The following is a 17,358-nucleotide window of genomic DNA, read 5'->3' as shown; positions in this document are numbered from 1 at the left end:
TGGACTAGGTGCAGTTTTCCCATACTTTTTTTGTAGTAAGTCAATGAAAACCAAGTTGTAATAGTCTAGGCAAGAGGTCACCAGAACATGGGTAATATAAGCTAGTGCAGAATTATCAAGAAGTGAACAAAGTTGTTGGATCCAGTGTAACCTAAAACATGAACTCTTACAAATAGTGATCAAATCTGAGCATTCCCTGTTTAGAGTAGAGTCCAGAATGACCCCTAAACTATGAACTTGGCTACAAGTCAGAAGAATAATACTATCCAGGTAAAGATAGTGGTGTGTTAGGAATTACCTCTTACTGATCAAAGCCGTCAAACCTGTCCCACTGCAGGAAAGAGGACAGGGATTTTATTTCAGGTACTTCATGATCTCCAAAAAACTGGTAAATTCAAACCCATCCTAGGCATATGTGCCTTGATCAAATTCCTGAATTAGAAATTCAAGATGATATCCCTGAGTGCATTGTTCTTCCACTCTTAAACAGAGGTGACTGGCTGTGTATCTCAATGAGACCTAGCCTCAGAAATCCAGTTAAATCATAGAACATATCTCAGATTTGTGGTAAGAGGACTGCTTCTTGGCCTTGCATTTTTTCACAAAATGCCTAACTGCCATCACAGCTTATTTACACGCGCTAGGGTTCATGTGCTTCCTTATCAGATGACTGTCTGATCAAGAGCACATTGCAGTCAGAGGTAAATGAATCAATACGAGTCATCATTCAGGTGTTGAGTCATTAGGATTTGTCATCAGTTATCCCAAGTCTCATCTAAACCCATCACCTTTATTGGAATTTATTGGTATTCTGCTAGATACCTATTGGACCATGGTCTGACTTCCAACAAATAGAATGTATGATATTGTGGTTGAAGTGGGAGAGAGAATGCAGTGTCAACAGACATCAGCTTGATGTATCTTGATAGTGCTGATGCTGGTGGCCTTTGCACTGCATATGACTCCTTTGTTATGCCTTCATATAAGATAGGCTCAATGAACCTTTGAAGTGTCAGTGAAATCAAGTCATGCAGAAACTTCAGGATCATAATATCTGTTGTGGAAGAGTTCTAAGAATTCTATCTTAGAACTCTTCCACAACAGATATTATGATTAGCCTGCTAAATTTTCCTCCCTCAAATTATTTGTATCACAAATGCATCCATATTAGGGGGGGTTTCACACTCAGGCCTGTTGGTCCACCCCCATGTGTAAGGAAATCTTATTTCTGTATAGCTTTTAGCGAGATTCATACAGAGCTTGTTTAAATTGAAGCCCCCCCCCCCCCCAAGCCTTCTACTGTCATGGGATATCAAGGTGGCTTAAACCTATCTGATTAAAATCCCTTTTGAGGCTCCAAACTTTTATAAGCTTAATTCATCAAAGTAGGTTTGTACTTTGCATGCATCCTTAATTTCTGCTTAATGTGATCACCTTAGTCAAGTGGTGATCCTTCCAACATTTTTTCCTAGATCATATATCCAGAATGGTGAAACAGGTCTCCATACTTTCGATTGTAAAGTCTTTGGGAATAGGGAAATTAATGCAACGTACTTCAGCTACCAATGAAAAGGCAATCTAAATAAATAAATAAAATATATATATTGCAAGAATATGTGGACTGTATATTAGGTATATATACAAATTGAGGTCCATATTCAGCCACTGTTCAGCTCTGCTAGTTAGCTGGATAAACTTATACAGATAAACTTATATGGATAAGTTTATCCGGCTAACTTTAGGACAGCTCTACGGAATGACCAGAGTTATTCAGATAAGCTCCTCCCAGGAATGCCCCTTACTTATCTGGCCAAATTCAGCTGACAAATAGTTATCTGGCTAGAATTTATCTGGATAAGTGGCCAAATTTTCATTTATTAGGATAACTTCTTAGCTATCCAACTAAATGTGTTTGAATATGGACCGCGATATTTTTCCTTTTATGTTTTTTTTTTTTTAAGTATGCTTTGTTTTCTTTATATGTCCAATTAGTTGCTGATGCCAAGGTTGCTTGATGAATGTATTTTGAAAAATTCATTACAGAGATAAAAAAAAAAAAGCAAAATTGCAAGAATACTGCTATCTTCTATCTGGAGTGGACTCAAGCCCTTAGAGAATCAACCTAGGTGTTAGTTTCTTTTGATCCTAAGAAAGCACACCATTTCTAATTGGATAGCAGACTCCATCTTGTGTTATGACCAGTCAGAACTGACCTTAGAAGGACATGTTAGGGCCATGGCAACAATGGTTCCAACAGTGGTGATCATCTTAAAATAAATAAATAAATAAAAGTACTGTTTAGTGCTGTGTACATCTAGTATTACTTTAGAAATAAGTAGTAGTACTGGATCAGGGGATGCCTGTGCCATCCTCCTCTGTCCCCTTCCCTCAGACCTTCTTTATTCTCCTCCGTGCCAACTCACAAAGATTATGTCCACCTCCATCATGTGCTGTTTCCCTCCCCTCCCTACCTTATTGAGCAATTATGGTGGCAAGTGGATTTCTTCCTCTTTGATGACTGGTAAGATGGACTCTCCCATCTGCTGTCTCCTTCACCTTCAGTTGCCCCATGCCTATACTATATGCAGTTTTAAAGCTCATGGGCCAACAAATCCTGGCAGCAGATCTCTCAATGCGCAAGATCAACAGCGAGGACAAAAGTTTGAAATTTCTCATGGTACCTTAGAAGGGTCTGACACCCAGAGATTCTCCCTATCTCTCTGAAGCCTTGTACTGTGGCAAATCCATAAAAGGCAAAACTTACTGCAATTCCAAAGGTTCAGAGTCAGTGATTCAGCAGAAAATCACCAGTGGAGGAGATTTGCAAGACTGCAATCTGGATTTCATTCTGCACATTTACATGTGGTGTGTTAAATTTGGACTGTTCATGCTCCTCAGTCTTTTTGAGGGATACAGCCCAAATCCTTCCCTACCCACTTTTAGGATTTTCAGTTGTCTTCTCCATTGTGGATGTTCTTAAAAAAAAAAAAAAGTTTCTTGCCTGTTAAATATTAATGTGGTGTCAACTTTTTATGTTTAAGATAACCTTTATTTAGGGAATCTCGCTTGTCTTGACATGATGAATCTACTTATTTATTTATTTATTTATTTATTTAAATGCTTTTAAAATATACCGACATTCATAGGACATATCATGCCGGTTCACAATCAACATTGTAAAGGAGGAAGAGGAAAATTACAAATAACAGGGAGGGGGGAGGTGGAGCAGTAAAGGAAAAAGGAGAGGATGGGGGTCAGGTGACAGCAAGCGCAGAAGTTGCGGGAAGGAGAAAGGTAGTGAAGTGCTAGGGGAGAGAGAAATTGATAGGAACTGTGTTAAAAAACTGAGAATAAAAAATTAACAAATTTACAAAATCAGCAATTCCCTAGGATGCATCAACAGATTAGAAGGGGTAAGGGAATTGGAAGTGGCAGTGGTGGGGGTTTAGGTCTGATTGGAGTCAGGGTATGCTTGTAAGAAAAGCCAGGTTTTGATGCCTTTTTTGAAGTTGGGTAAGGAAGGTTCAAGGCGGAGATATGTGGGAAGAGAGTTCCAGAGGGAGGGGCCGGCTATGGTAAAGGCTCTCTCTCTGGTAGTTGAGTGGTGTGCTATTTTGAGGGGTGGGATGTGTAAAGTGCCCGCCGTGGAGGCTCTGGATGGACGATTGGATGTACGGAAACGTGGTGTTTCCTTGAGCCATTCGTGGTCATTTTTGTGAAGCATGTTATGGAGTATTGTAAGGGTTTTGTATTTTATACGGAAAGGGATGGGGAGCCAATGCAGTTCTTTTAAAATGGGTGTGATGTGTTCTCTCTTACGAGTGTCTGTGATGATTCGTGCCATGGAGTTCTGCAAGATTTGTAGTGGTTTAATTGTGGCGTAGGGCAGGCCTAGGAGAAGTGAATTGCAGTAGTCCAATTTTGATAGGATTGTGGACTGCAATACAAGGCGAAAGTCTTGAAGGTGGAGAAGGGGTTTGAGCTTTTTGAGGATGTGGAGTTTATAGAAGCCGGTTTTTAGAAGGGATTTGATGTGTGGATGAAAATTAAGGTGTTTGTCTAATACAACACCTAGGTCTCTTACAGATGGCAGGATGGGGAGGGTTGTGGGGGTAGTTTTAGTAGAGACCTGTGAGGTAAACTCGAGTTTGTTGGAAATGAGGATGATTTCGGTTTTTGCTGTGTTAAGAGCGAGTTGGAGGCTGTCTAAGAGAGAGTTAATGGAGGCAAGACAGGATTCCCAGAAGTTTAGAGTTTCTTGTAGGGTTTTTTGCATGGGGATGAGGATCTGTACATCATCCGCATACATGAAGAAATTGAGACCGAGGTTAGAAAGTAGATAGCAGAGGGGAAGAAGATATATGTTAAAGAGGGTGGATATATGTTAAAGAGGGTGGTTATATAAAGCGAAAGCTAAATTGCTTACCTGTAACAGTTTTTTTCTGACAAAAGTAGTTCACTAGTCATACAAGCTCACCCTTCTTCCCTTGGGAGTTATTTCCCTTTTGTAAACTTTGTTTTGTGAGAACTAAAAGTGGCTAAGGGGCCACTGCAGCATGGAAAATCCCACGCATATGCAATCTTTACCGGTAAGCTCTGGATGATTTGTTGTGCATGGCAACATACATGGTTCTATGATTGAGTTGTGTGACTGGTGAATAGTTGTCTTCAGAGAACACTTCTTCTGCCTGCTCCCCTCATATCCCCTACATCTGACTTTTGTCTTTTTATATTTCCTTCCTTTTCAGCTTTTTTCACTCTTCTAGCTCTAAATGCCTCTTGTCCTCTCACTCCCGTGCACCTAATATTTACAAATGGCGCAGTTGCTTTTTACCTCCCACTGACTCATCTCCACCAGATCTTCTTTGTATCCTTCCTCAGATTGCTGGACTTGGCACAGCATGGTTTGGAAAGCTGCCTCCTGCAGGCGATGGGCTTCAGCTCTCTGACCTGTGCTACTGCATCTTCTGGCTATTTCTGTGGCCCAGCTCTTATCAGTTCTACCTTTCTCTTGTACAGTCTACCAGTAGGATAACAGCACTACCCTGAAATGTTGCTGGCAAAAGAATGAAAGTTATCTTTAGGATCATGATTAGCGTTCTCCCAATTTCACAGCTATGAAAATTGTGGTATGGATCCTGAAATCAAGTCTGCACAATTCAATCAGGTTAGCTGAAGGGAAGCGGCCATCTATGATCCAAGAGCAGTAGTGGGAGCTGGAGCACAGCCCTTTCTCCCTCTCCTGTACGTTCTACTCCAGGAGTGGTCCTGCCTTCCCTTTCTCCCTCCCCAAGTAGTTCTTGGGCAAGGCCAGTTGCATGTTGCAGCACATATGAACACAGTTGCCTGTGTCTACTCAGCAATTAGGCATGTGTAGCTGGTCATGGGAGACTGCCAGATAGTGTATGTGCCTTGCAGTCTCCAGGTAAATGTCAGTTTCCCCATTTTTGCCGCCAGAGCTTGGGATTTTGGGGGCAGGAAGTACCCATTGGAAGCATTGGAGATTGGAGTAAAGTGACAGCGCAGCGCAGAAAGGTGAGTATGTGCCCAGGGTAGTTAGTGTTGAGGTGGCTGTGCTGTGACTGACAACTCTTTCGGGCATACAGTTAACTCACATTAGGGATGTTTGAGGGGAGGTGGTTGTTATGGTCTATGGAAATGGTGCTTCTTGCAAGGTAGGGCATTCTTATTTTTAAATTATTAAGCTAAACTTCCAAGGCTTAAAAAACAGTAACATTTCTTAAATTTGAAGTGAACATTAGAACAATTAACATTCAACATTTGTACCATAACTTCAGTTTCTGCCCTTATGCCTCCAATAATATTTTCATTATTTTACTTGATATTCGGGGGGGGGGGGGGGGAGTGTATTGAATATTTTGGCTGATTCAACATCATCTCTTTTTGTAAGAAATGTACCTCAGTCTATTAGATGTTTTGTAGCATGTTCATCATTGTAACCTTCCTTATTAGAATAATAGTGTATTGTAGTAGACCGATGTTCCAGTGGATTAATCAGAAATGTAATTCTGTGTTAATGTAACTTTAACAATGTGACTCTTCCTCTCCTTTTTTCCTCTCTCTAACAGCTTGCTTCAGCTTCCTTTTTCTTAAATGACTTTACCTTATAGTTATCTTGACTGGCTTCTGTTTACAGAAATTGTAAACCAGTTGAATGCTCTGAGCAGCTTAGATGAAGATCAAGATGACTGCATAAAGCCTTCAGCTAAATCTGCCAGTTCTTCTGAAGGTCTATGAGCTTTCCTCTGTTTTCTTTCTGTTTCTGAATGTCTGTTATGTGTGACCTGATATGATTTGACTTATCTTCTGTTCAGTTGTCAGTTCTGTGTTTGTGCCTTTAGTAAAAATTCAGTAATTTGTAGTGCAACCAACAGCTAAATATTTGATAACAAAAACATGTCCTTGGACATAGCATTGTATTAAGGCTACTGTGAATGAATAGTAAAAAAAATAGCCACAGAATTTAAGAAGTTCTTTGCAGATGATGCTCAATGATACTGTAATACAGTAAGCAAATGTAGTTTAATTAGAACTATCATGGTGTTCTGATATAGATTCCAAAGAAGAAAATTAATAATTGTTGAATATAGTAATAATTTATTCCTATTTTAAAATCTTGCTGTTATGAATCTTCAGAACATAGAAAAGTTAATAGACTTTTGATAGATCACAATCAATTGGATTTTACAATCAGGAGTGGAAAAACTTTAGAAAAGGTGCAATAGCCAGCATTTTTAAAAGCTGGGAAAACTACTTTTTTTTTATGTTTTGTATTTGATTTTACTGTTTTTGGGTTTGATCTTTTGTGCTTTTTTTTTTTTTTTGCTTATTTTTAGGGATGTTGCTTTTTTTGTTCACCCTTCTCACACCTTCCCACCCAGAGATCCTTCTCTTCCTTTCCATTACTTTGATATCCCTTCCTGTGTTCACACTTTCCTTCTCTACTCCTCTACCCTGAGCGTTGCCCTAGTGAAGAAAAGTGGGAGGACTTATTAAATATAACATTTTACTTTAACAGGTTCTCCCACTTGCTTCCTGTTTAGAAAGGAGGTGGGAAAGAGCAGCAGGTATGCAAAGAACAAGTCCCCTCGTAGCCAACCTATACACACTGAGGCCAATTTCACCTGAATTTAGATACCTAACAGGCCGATACAGTAAAACCCGCAGGAGAGCCGGGGCTCCGAGGCAAGCGCCCGCTCTCCCAACGCATGCACAGGCCACTCTCCTGTGCGTGCAATTTAGTATGCAAATGAGGGCCCGCGGTAAAAAGAGGCGCTAGGGACACTAGCGCGTCCCTAGCGCCTCTTTTTTGACAGGAGCGGCGGCTGTCAGCAGGTTTGACAGCCGAAGCTCAATTTTGCCGGCGTCGGTTCTCAAACCCGCTGACAGCTACGGGTTCGGAAAGCGGACGCCGGCATAATTGAGCGTCCACCTTCCGACCTGTGGTTTTAAATTTTTTTTTTTTAATTTTGGGCCTCTGACTTAATATCGCTATGATATTGAGACGGAGGGTGTACAGAAAAGCAGTTTTTTATGCTTTTCTGTACACTTCCCCGGTGCCCGCAGAAATTAACGCCAGCCCTTGCTGAGGCGTTAATTTGTTTAAAGTAAAATGTGTGGCTTCGCTGCACATTTTGCTTTCTGGATCACGCGGGAATAGCTAATAGGACCATCAACATGCATTTGCATGTTGTGGGCGCTATTAGTTTTGGGGGGTTTGGATGCGCATTTTCGATGTGCTATTACCCCTTACTGGATAAGTGGTAAAGCTAGCGCGTCGAAAATGCGTGTCCAAACTCGGGCTAACAGTGCGCGCCACCGGAGCGCACTGTACTGTATCGGTCCGTAAGTGAGGCATTTCATTTAAGCCAAACTTAAGCTCCTAAGTACACTGAAAATAGGGACCTAACACCAAAGTACCTAAATTTAGGCCTGCTATTTACTTACCTCAATTAAGGCACCTAGTGCTGGAAATCAGCATTAAGCTTCTAACTTCAGTCTTCCAACCTGATCCCTCCTCTGGCCCTGCCCACTATTTAGGGCTTAAATTTAGGGGCCTAGTTAAAATACACTCCTAAATTTAGGAGCAGCTGGGAATTTTCCACCCCTGATTAGAAATCTTATTTTTATGAGCAGATTATAAACAAATTGCTTTAATATATTACCTAAAACTATTTTCTAGTCAGTGGTTATATTTTGTTGGTGTGCTACAAAATATTAGTTCTTCAGTTATCTTATACTGTAGTTCAGTAGCTCTGGAGATCATGGATATTCTTTTTGAACATGGAATGTGTCTGGCAAATAGTATTCAAGGTCAACTTAAACTGCATTGAAATCAAATTTGTTTCCAGAACTTATCAACAAGCTTAATTTCTTGGATGAAGAGGAGCAGGATTTACCTAATGCAAGTTCAGACCCGTTTGGAGATTCTGATATAGCAGAATTAAATCCCTTTGGAGATCCAGATGTAGAAGGTAAATGAGTCTTCCTTTTTTTTTTTTTTTTTTTTTTAAGTAACACGTATACATTTTCTGAAAACATGAATAACATCAACAAGGGTTTTGTTCTGGGTCAGCCTGGTTGCTCACTGGCAGAGTTGTACACTTCCATGTGGAGGACCTAGGTTCAGTTCCCTGGTCAGGTCTTCTTCTCCCCAGGCTGGGGGAGGGAACCCCCGTCTTCATGGAACAGCAATACCTAATGGCTGGTTTTAGGGCCCATGATTGCAAAGTTCTGGGCAAAGCTCCTGGTCTTGGATGTCATTTCAGTGATGGAAAGGGATATAAAATATGGGCAAACCCAGGTAGATGTGAATGAAAGCTCATAGAACTGGATCCCAGCTCTGGTTTCAATTGAGCTAGAAACCCAAAGGAGCAAGAAGAAACTGCTTGACCAGAAATAAGATTTTTTTTCTGCATATTCCTATATTTTAAATGAGAAAACTGCTGGCATAAAACGGTCCTTTAACCTTTCTTCATAGTTGTAATGGTACAGAAGTATACTATAAAAGTGCAAGAGAGATATGAGCGAATCAAGGACCATAAAGTTATAGCACAGGAGGCAAGCATTTTTTCAGTGGAAAGGAAGTTCTAGAATAAAAGGTCATTATATGAGGCTCAAAGGGAATAAACTCAAGAAATAGTTATTCATAGAAGAGGTGGTGATTGCATGGGACAATAACAGAGAATTCAAGAAAGCATGAGCTAAGCACAGAGGATCCTTGGTTGAGAAGTGGAGGGGGTGGGCCTCTTTCAAAGGAAAGGAGGATCTAGAATGAGGGGTCGACTAAGAAGTAATCTAAGGAAATATTTCTTTATAGAGAGTGGATGCATGGAATGGCGCCTCTGTAGAGGTGGTATAGACCAGGAAGGTATTTGAATTCAAGAAGGCATGGGATACACAGAGGATCTCTGAAGGAGTGGTAGGAATTAGAAAGCAGAATAATTGTTGCTGAGCAGACTAGATGGGCCATAAAGTTGTTTTTTTTTTTTTTTTCTGTCATATTTCTGTAAGGAAAAATTAAGGTGAAATCTGAGATCAAGTGGCATCTATGGTATTTCAACAGGATGAAATTGGGCAAACTTAAATGGGCCTTATAGTCCTTAACTACCATCCTCTACTCATTTTGTGGAGCAGGTTTTCACACCAGACCAAAGGCTTGTTAAACTCCTCCTCCATGTTTTTCTAGTATAATAAGTATTTACAGTTATGTTATTAAAATGAGCATCTGCTGTAAAGGCAATAACAGAATATTTTCTAACTTTAAAATGAAGTGGAGGATAGCAAATAATGGGCCTGATTTACTAATGCTTTTCATTCATTCTGCCTCTATGGGAAAAATGCTTAGTAAATAAGGTCCTATGTTCTTCAGCAACACACAAAATATTATGCAGTCGTGTTCATAATTGGTTACAAATTGGTTCTTCATAGAGGCCTAATTTATAATGCACTACTGATTTTATTTGTAGGTAGAGATACTATGACTATTCTTTGAGAATATGTTTGGTTCCTGCCACAGATTTTAATATTCAAATGATTTTTCCTTTAAAATTATTAAATATAACATACAAATCTTTTGTATGAAATCATTTAAAATATTCATACATGTTATGAAAGCTACTCTGGTCTCACTGGAGAGAGGCAAAATTGTGGCATAGTGAGGTTGTGCAGTGCTGTGTCCTGGCTGTTTTTCCTTTTACCTTTTACCTTTTTTCCTGCTTGAGATGACTTTCAAGCGCAAGGGGAAGATTAGGGGTCTTCCCTCCAGACTCGCTTCAACAGGTTATCACCCACTTCATAACTTGCCAGCGATGATGAGACCCAAAAATCCTGATGTGTGGCGTGGTGAAGGAGAGCCGCAAATTGCCCATAGAAGAGGACATCCTTAGCCCAGATTTTCGCCTGCCTCCAGTGCATCAAGACTCTCAGGAGAGTGTTCCCACAGCGCACAGCGATGATGCGCTGATTACACTCACGATGGAGGGGGGGGGGGGGGGGGGGGCCTTCCAAGCTCTACCGGCTGCATTGGCTTCGTCTTCCTTGCCCCAGGAGCAGTGGTGATTTCATCGAACATGCTATCGGAGCCATACCGGCGACAGGATCATTGAGTCTGGGACCAATATTTGGACCTTCCCTGCCTAGTTTATTCCAGGAAGCCGTAGTCGTTGAAGGCGGTGAGTCCTTTGCTGTTTCACCTCACCCTGAGGGGGAGACTCTTAAGGCTTTGTGGGACGTGGTAGCTGGCTTCAGGAACTCTCTAAAGTTGCTTAATTCAGAGATGGACCTTTTTTCTTCAAATTGCCATCAAAAAGTATTTGATTAGCAGGAGCAAGTTAACTCTACTATTTCTAAAGATTCTAAGGTTAAAGATACGATTAAAACTATCCAGGAGTTCAATGTTGCAACTGTGAAAGACCGTATTGCGCTTTCTAGACATATTGAATTTTTAGAAAATGTGAGACACCTTAATCTACATTTTCTGAATTTCCCCTGAGCTGTTGGGGAAAGTCCTTTTTTAACATTGAAGAGGTTTTTTTGTGAAGTTTTAGGTTTTGCACCTGAAAATATGCCATCTGTAAACTCATGTTGTTTTCTTCCTAAAAGAAAACTCCTGGGTTGGGTTTGTAAATGCTGAATTTCAGGATAATTGTCCAATTTTCTTGAAAACCTCCACATTGGAGGTTTTGGATTGGAGTACCTTGTTAGTTTCCTTTGTCTCAACCTTGGATTTAAATAATGTGATGTGTAATTATTGTAGGAAGTTCTCCGCTTTGTTTTATGGTCAGCCTGTGAGGATCTTGCTTGATCTTGCCCAAGCAACTCAAGTCAAGAGGAAACGTTTTCTATCTTTTCGTCAGGAAGTTATTTCCTTTGGGTTTTCCTTTGTACTCCGTTACACCTGTGTGTCATTAAAAGGGCTGATATGTTTTATTTTTTTCCTGCCTGAACAATTACAATCTTTTATATAGACTTGAAGGCCACTTACCTCCTGCGCTGTACCCCAAGTATTTTATAGCTATAAGTAGTTTCCTTTACATACCCAGATCAGTCCAGACCAGTGGGGTTATGCACTCTCACCAGCAGATGGAGTCAGAGAACAAAGCTTCGAGGCACTGGTATCCCAAGTGTGCCACCTGCAGCTCATCAGTATTTTTCTGACTCCAGCAGAGAGATGGTGGTCATGAATACCTGCAGCTCTGTGTGAGACGGATTTTTCTTGCTCCCCGAGGTGCTAGGTTCAGTGTCTAGACCATCCCTCAGGTAGAGCCAGGTGAACGGGGGGGGGCGGGGGGGGGGTGGGGGTTGGTTATCCCTGGCAGTGCTAGCCAGTGTGGTTCCGGGTCCCCTGATAGCCAGGGGACAGGCTCCCTCAGCGACCTGAAGGCTCCCCCTGAGTGTCTGTGGTACAGGGAAGTAGCCCCTTTGGGGATTTTTTTTCTATTATTCTTAGCTTAGGCTTATTTTTTTCTGTTGCTAGAAGGTTTTTTTTTTTTTTTTTTTTTTTTTTTTACACAAAAAACTCCAAGTTCCCTGTTCACCATGGCTCCCAGGGTAAATCAGTCTGCCCACTGGTGCAGAGCCATGCAGGTCCCTTAAGAGGAGGGGAGAGTGTTCAGCCCTGGTAAGAACCTCCGAGGAAGTTTTTAGGCTCCCCGCTTCAATTTTACCGCTGGCTCCAGAGCTATTTTTACCACGATGGCCATTTTGTTTTTTCTTTTTTGACCTCCCACGCGGCTCCCCAGCGTTCCTGGGGCCGATTTTTGTGGCGTTTTTGGTGGGGGGTTACCAGGGCTGGGTGGCAGCACCTATTTTCTTCCGGGGGGGGGGGAGTTATATGCCCCTTTTTTGCAGGAGGAACATGGCAGAAACTCCTCTGGTGGAACCCTGTAAGGCTTGCGGGGTATGGTCAGCTTATTTAGACCCCCTGTCACTGTGCACTGTTGCAACCGTCGCTGCCCGACGTCTTCACTCCGCCCACCTTACCTCTTTTGCGACTCCCTCTTTGGTTGATGGAAGTTTGGCTGCCGTGGCGTCATCTTGCCGACCTCCTTCAGTGTCCCTGGAATGGCTAGATGCTGCCTTCCACCATGTTCTTCTGAAGCCTAAGGGCGCGCGCGTAGCGCGACCCCGACTCAAGTGCCAGCTGTGGCGTGAACCTCAGGTGAGTCCCCCTGAGATGACGTCATCCTCACCGGATACTTAAGGTCTTCGGTTTTGCTAGCTATTCGAGTTAGCAAGGACTTCCTCCAGGTATCGCTGCGGATGGGATTCACTCTCTGCATACCTTGCTACTCTTCCTCCTCGGACTTTACCAGGGGTACCCCCTCCTCGGGGGCCTCGCTCTCTCTCTTGCTTTCAGGTCGCAGTCTGGAACGGTACTCGCTCCTTGAGGGCCCACGTTCCTGGACCTGCTACCGAATACTACTTCTGCCAGGAAGTCACCGCTGTCTACAACACCAGTGAGTTACCATCTCTCTGAGCTTTCCCTGGAACCAGGTACTCGCTCCCCGAGGGCCTACTTCATTCCAGCCTCTAGGCTGCTTCAAGAGGCTATTGTGTGAGTGTTACCATCCAGGTTCTGTTCCTGAACTCTGCCTACTCTGCCTATTCATTATATTCAGTTTCTCTACAGCTCAGCCTTCCTGGGATCGCTGTTCCAGTGCCTGAGGGACTACAGCCCAAACGGGCTCTTCTAGCTCACTACTGCCACCTCTGGTGGTTCACTATGCAGTTTAATAAAAGACCTAGTGTGTGTCTGTTTCCCAACTCTGAGCCCGACCGATGGCCCCTCTCGGGATCTTCCCCGCGGGCATGGTCATCTGCCACCGGCCCAAAGATCCACTCACAATTATCACAAATAATAACATGCACAGACTGTGCACTGGGTGGGGAAGGGGCCTCAAACAAGAACATAAGAACATGCCATACTGGGTCAGACCAAGGGTCCATCAAGCCCAGCATCCTGTTTCCAACAGTGCCCAATCCAGGCCATAAGAGCCTGGCAAGTACCCAAAAACTAAGTCTATTCCATGTTACCATTGCTAATGGCAGTGGCTATTCGCTAAGTGAACTTAATAGCAGGTAATGGACTTCTCCTCCAAGAACTTATCCAATCCTTTTTTAAACACAGCTATACTAACTGCACTAACCACATCCTCTGGCAACAAATTCTAGAGTTTAATTGTGCGTTGAGTAAAAAAGAGCTTTCTTCGATTAGTTTTAAATGTGCCCATGCTAACTTCATGAGTGCCCCCTAGTCTTTCTATTATCCGAAAGAGTAAATAACTGATTCACATCTACCGTTTTAGACCTCTCATAATTTTTAAACATCTCTATCATATCCCCCCTCAAGCCGTCTCTTCTCCAAGCTGAAAGTCCCTAACCTCTTTAGTCTTTCCTCATAGGGGAGCTGTTCCATTCCCCTTATCATTTTGGTAGCCCTTCTCTGTACCTTCTCCATCGCAATTATATATTTTTTAAGATGCGGCAACCAGAATTGTACACAGTATTCAAGGTGCGGTCTCACCATGGAGCGATACAGAGGCATTATGACATTTTCCGTTTTATTCACCATTCCCTTTCGAATAATTCCCAAACATTCTGCTTGTTTTTTTGTCTGCCGCAGCACACTGAACTGACGATTTCAATGTGTTATCCACTATGACGCCTAGATCTCTTTCTTGGGTTGTAGCACCTAATATGGAACCCAACATTGTGTAATATAGCATGGGTTATTTTCCCTATACGCATCACCTTGCACTTATCCACATTAAATTTCATCTGCCATTTGGATGCCCAATTTTCCAGTCTCACAAGGTCTTCCTGCAATTTATCACTATCTGGTTGTGATTTAACTACTCTGAACAATTTTGTGTCATCTGCAAATTTCATTATCTCACTCGTCGTATTTCTTTCCAGACCATTTATAAATATATTGAAAAGTAAGGGTCCCAATACAGATCCCTGAGGCACTCCACTGTCTACTCACTTCCACTGAGAAAATTGTCCATTTAATCCTACTCTCTGTTTCCTGTCTTTTAGCCAGTTTGCAATCCACAAAAGGACATCGCCACCTATCCCATGACTTTTTACTTTTCCTAGAAGCCTCTCATGAGGAACTTTGTCAAGAGGACCAAATCTAAAAAGTCTGCACGCAGGTCAGGCTCGGCGACTGGGTCTAACGGAAGGAGCCCAACCCCCAGTGCGCACCCTGTGGAAAAAATCTCCCAGGATGACCCTCCCCCGCTGTCCTCCACTGCACGGACTCTGAGACCGGAGGAATCGAGAGACATGGACACTGATTCTAGCAGTGACGAGATGGGACCAGGGGTATTTTCACCGGAATTTGTACTGCTCATGCATGAAGCATTTCTGGCTCGGAAGCTCGCGAAGCGCAGAGCCCAGGATGGGAGCATGGGAGTTCCCAAGCGTCCCCATCTGCGAACTGATGGTTGTCTGTCCCGGGCAACTTTGACTCGGGAGGATCTAGCGGGTGCAGTCGACCAGCAGGGGAACGACTCCACTCCGCCCCCGAGGGACACCACTGCAGATCAGGGTGAGATCCCTCCAGACGTAGATATGGGTGACGATGATCAGGATCCAGTAGAACCTAGTGTGGAGGGGGACGACCCCCGCGTATTCCGGCTGTTTAAAAGGGAGGAATCGCGCTCTGTTATTCCACAGGTGCTTGAGGAATTGGGGGTGAGACCCTCGCTGGAAGATTCCCACAGCGAGGGAGTGAACCCAGTCCTGGATGGTCTCCGGGGTCCACCAAGTGCTTTTCCCATCCCGAAGAAGATTTAAAAGCTCATCAGCCGGGTGTGGGAATCCCCGGAGGCAGGGCTTAAGGTTGGCCGGGCGATGCAAAAATTCTACCCACTAATGGAGGAACATTTAGAATGCCTCAGGCTATCTAAGATGGATGTGGCTGTATCAGTGGTGACCAAGAAGATGACCATTCCAGTGGCGGGAGCGGCTGCTCTCAGTGATGTGCAGGCCCGCAAGCTGGAGCTGTATCTGAAGCGGGTGTTCGAGGTCTCCTCCTTAGGACTTCAGGCGGCAGTGTGTGCCAGTATGATGCAAAGAACGTGTTTATGTTGGATTGAAAAACCACAGGACCCATCGTCTTCTGGGACTTTGTCAGCTTCTCAGGTGGCTCGTCTGGAGGCGGCGGTAGCATATGTGGTGGATGCCTTATATGACTCGGTGCGATCGGTGGCCCGGACTATGATCTCCTCGGTGATGTCTCGGCGAGTCCTATGGCTCCACAATTGGGCAGCAGATGCTTCCTCCAAGTCGCATCTGTGCAGTCTGCCTTTTCGAGGGAAGTTGCTGTTTGGAGTGGATTTGGATCAGCTGATGAAATCTGTGGGGGATTCCAAGGGCAATAAACTGCCGGAAGATAGAAAGCCCTACAGGAAATCATTCGGTCCTCGATCCTGTTTTTGGGATTTCCGAAAAAGCAGGTTGGGGAGTGGTGTTCCACCCTCTTCTTCCAAACAGACCTCTTCCTGTACACAGTCCTTTCACGGCTCCATTTGTCCTGCCAGAGGTGGTTTCGGTCAGGGAACCAGAACTGGGAAGCCTGCCCAATGAAATCAGGCCCACCCACTCCTTGGACGGGATGATCGGGGACAGGCTGTCCCAATTTTACGAGGAGTGGGCCAGGATCACCTCCAATCGCTGTGTGTTGGAGGTGGTAAAAGAAGGTTATGCCTTAGAGTTTTCTCGGCATCTCATGCTGGCCTTTGTGGAATCCCTATGTGTTTCCCGCAACAAGCGAACCACGATAGAAGACACTCTACAAAGATTGCTAGCCCTGAAGGTGATCGTCCCCGTGCTATCCGTGGAACGGGGGAGGGGAAGGTACACCATTTATTTCGTAGTTCCCAAAAAAGAGGGCACTTCCCGACCCATCTTGGGCCTACAGAATGTGAATCACTGCTTGAAGGTGCCCTGTTTTCGAATGGAAACACTTCGAACAGTCATTGCAGCGGTTCAAAAGGGAGAGTTCCTTGCCTCTTTGGATCTCACTGAGGCTTATCTACACATTCCGATTCGCAGCGTTCACCAGAGATTCCTATGATTCAAGATCCTGGGTCAGCATTTTAAGTTCTGAGTGCTGCCGTTCTGACTGGCGACGGTCCCGCGCACTTTTACCAAAGTGATGGTCGTGGTGGTGGCAACCCACCGGAAGGAAGCGATAATGGTCCATCCTTTCCTCAACGATTGGCTGATTTGAGCCAAGTCAGAAGAGGAAGGCGAGTGGACGGTTCTTCATGTGATCTAATGTCTCAAGTCCCTAGGCTGGGTAATCAATGAAGCGGAAAGTCATCTGACTCTGTCACAGTGTCTGGAGTATTTGGGAGCTCATTTCGACACCCTCCAGGGCAGGGTGTTTCTCACGAACGACAGGATGTACAAATTGCAGCAACAAGTGCATCTCTTGTTACAGCTTCCAATTCTCAGAGTATGGGATTACCTACAAGTTCTGGGGTTCATGGTTTTGACGTTGGAATTGGTACCTTGGGCCTTCGCTCACCTGAGACCATTGCAGAGAGATCTACTGTCATGGTGGGACCCAGTGTCTGAGCAATACCTGTTGCCCCTGCCTTTGTCGCAGCAAATCAGGTCCAGCCTGCAATGGTGGCTGTCGGAAGACAGCTTACAGAAGGGGATGCCCCTCAAAGTCCCGGATTGGGTGATCGTGACAATGGATGCAAACCTTCAAGGCTGGGGAGCAGTGTGCCTTGATCATGCAGCGTAGGGAATCTGGTCCTTACCCGAACGGTTGTTGTCTATCAATTGCCTAGAGACGAGGGCAGTCCGCAAAGCGTT

The 17,358-nt window shown here is 43.8% G+C and overlaps 1 protein-coding gene across 5 annotated transcripts in view; it reads left to right on the top strand.

Moving 5' to 3' along the window:
- Positions 1 to 17,358, top strand: part of EHBP1 (EH domain binding protein 1) — an 807,334-nt gene that overhangs the window by 241,038 nt on the left and 548,938 nt on the right. For 3 of the 5 annotated variants that reach the window (XM_029593675.1, XM_029593673.1, XM_029593671.1), the window contains exon 8: positions 8,373 to 8,495. In XM_029593675.1, coding sequence (XP_029449535.1) covers positions 8,373 to 8,495 — 123 coding nt within the window. Of the gene's footprint in view, positions 1 to 6,157; positions 6,251 to 8,372; positions 8,496 to 17,358 lie in introns of all 5 variants that reach the window. The other 2 variants (XM_029593672.1, XM_029593670.1) reach the window with 1 other exon arrangement.

Source organism: Rhinatrema bivittatum, chromosome 3 (genome assembly GCF_901001135.1).
Source record: "Rhinatrema bivittatum chromosome 3, aRhiBiv1.1, whole genome shotgun sequence".
NCBI lineage: Eukaryota > Metazoa > Chordata > Amphibia > Gymnophiona > Rhinatrematidae > Rhinatrema > Rhinatrema bivittatum.
The sequence above is the reverse complement of the archived record's forward strand: the minus strand, read 5'-3'. Positions and strand labels throughout refer to the sequence as shown.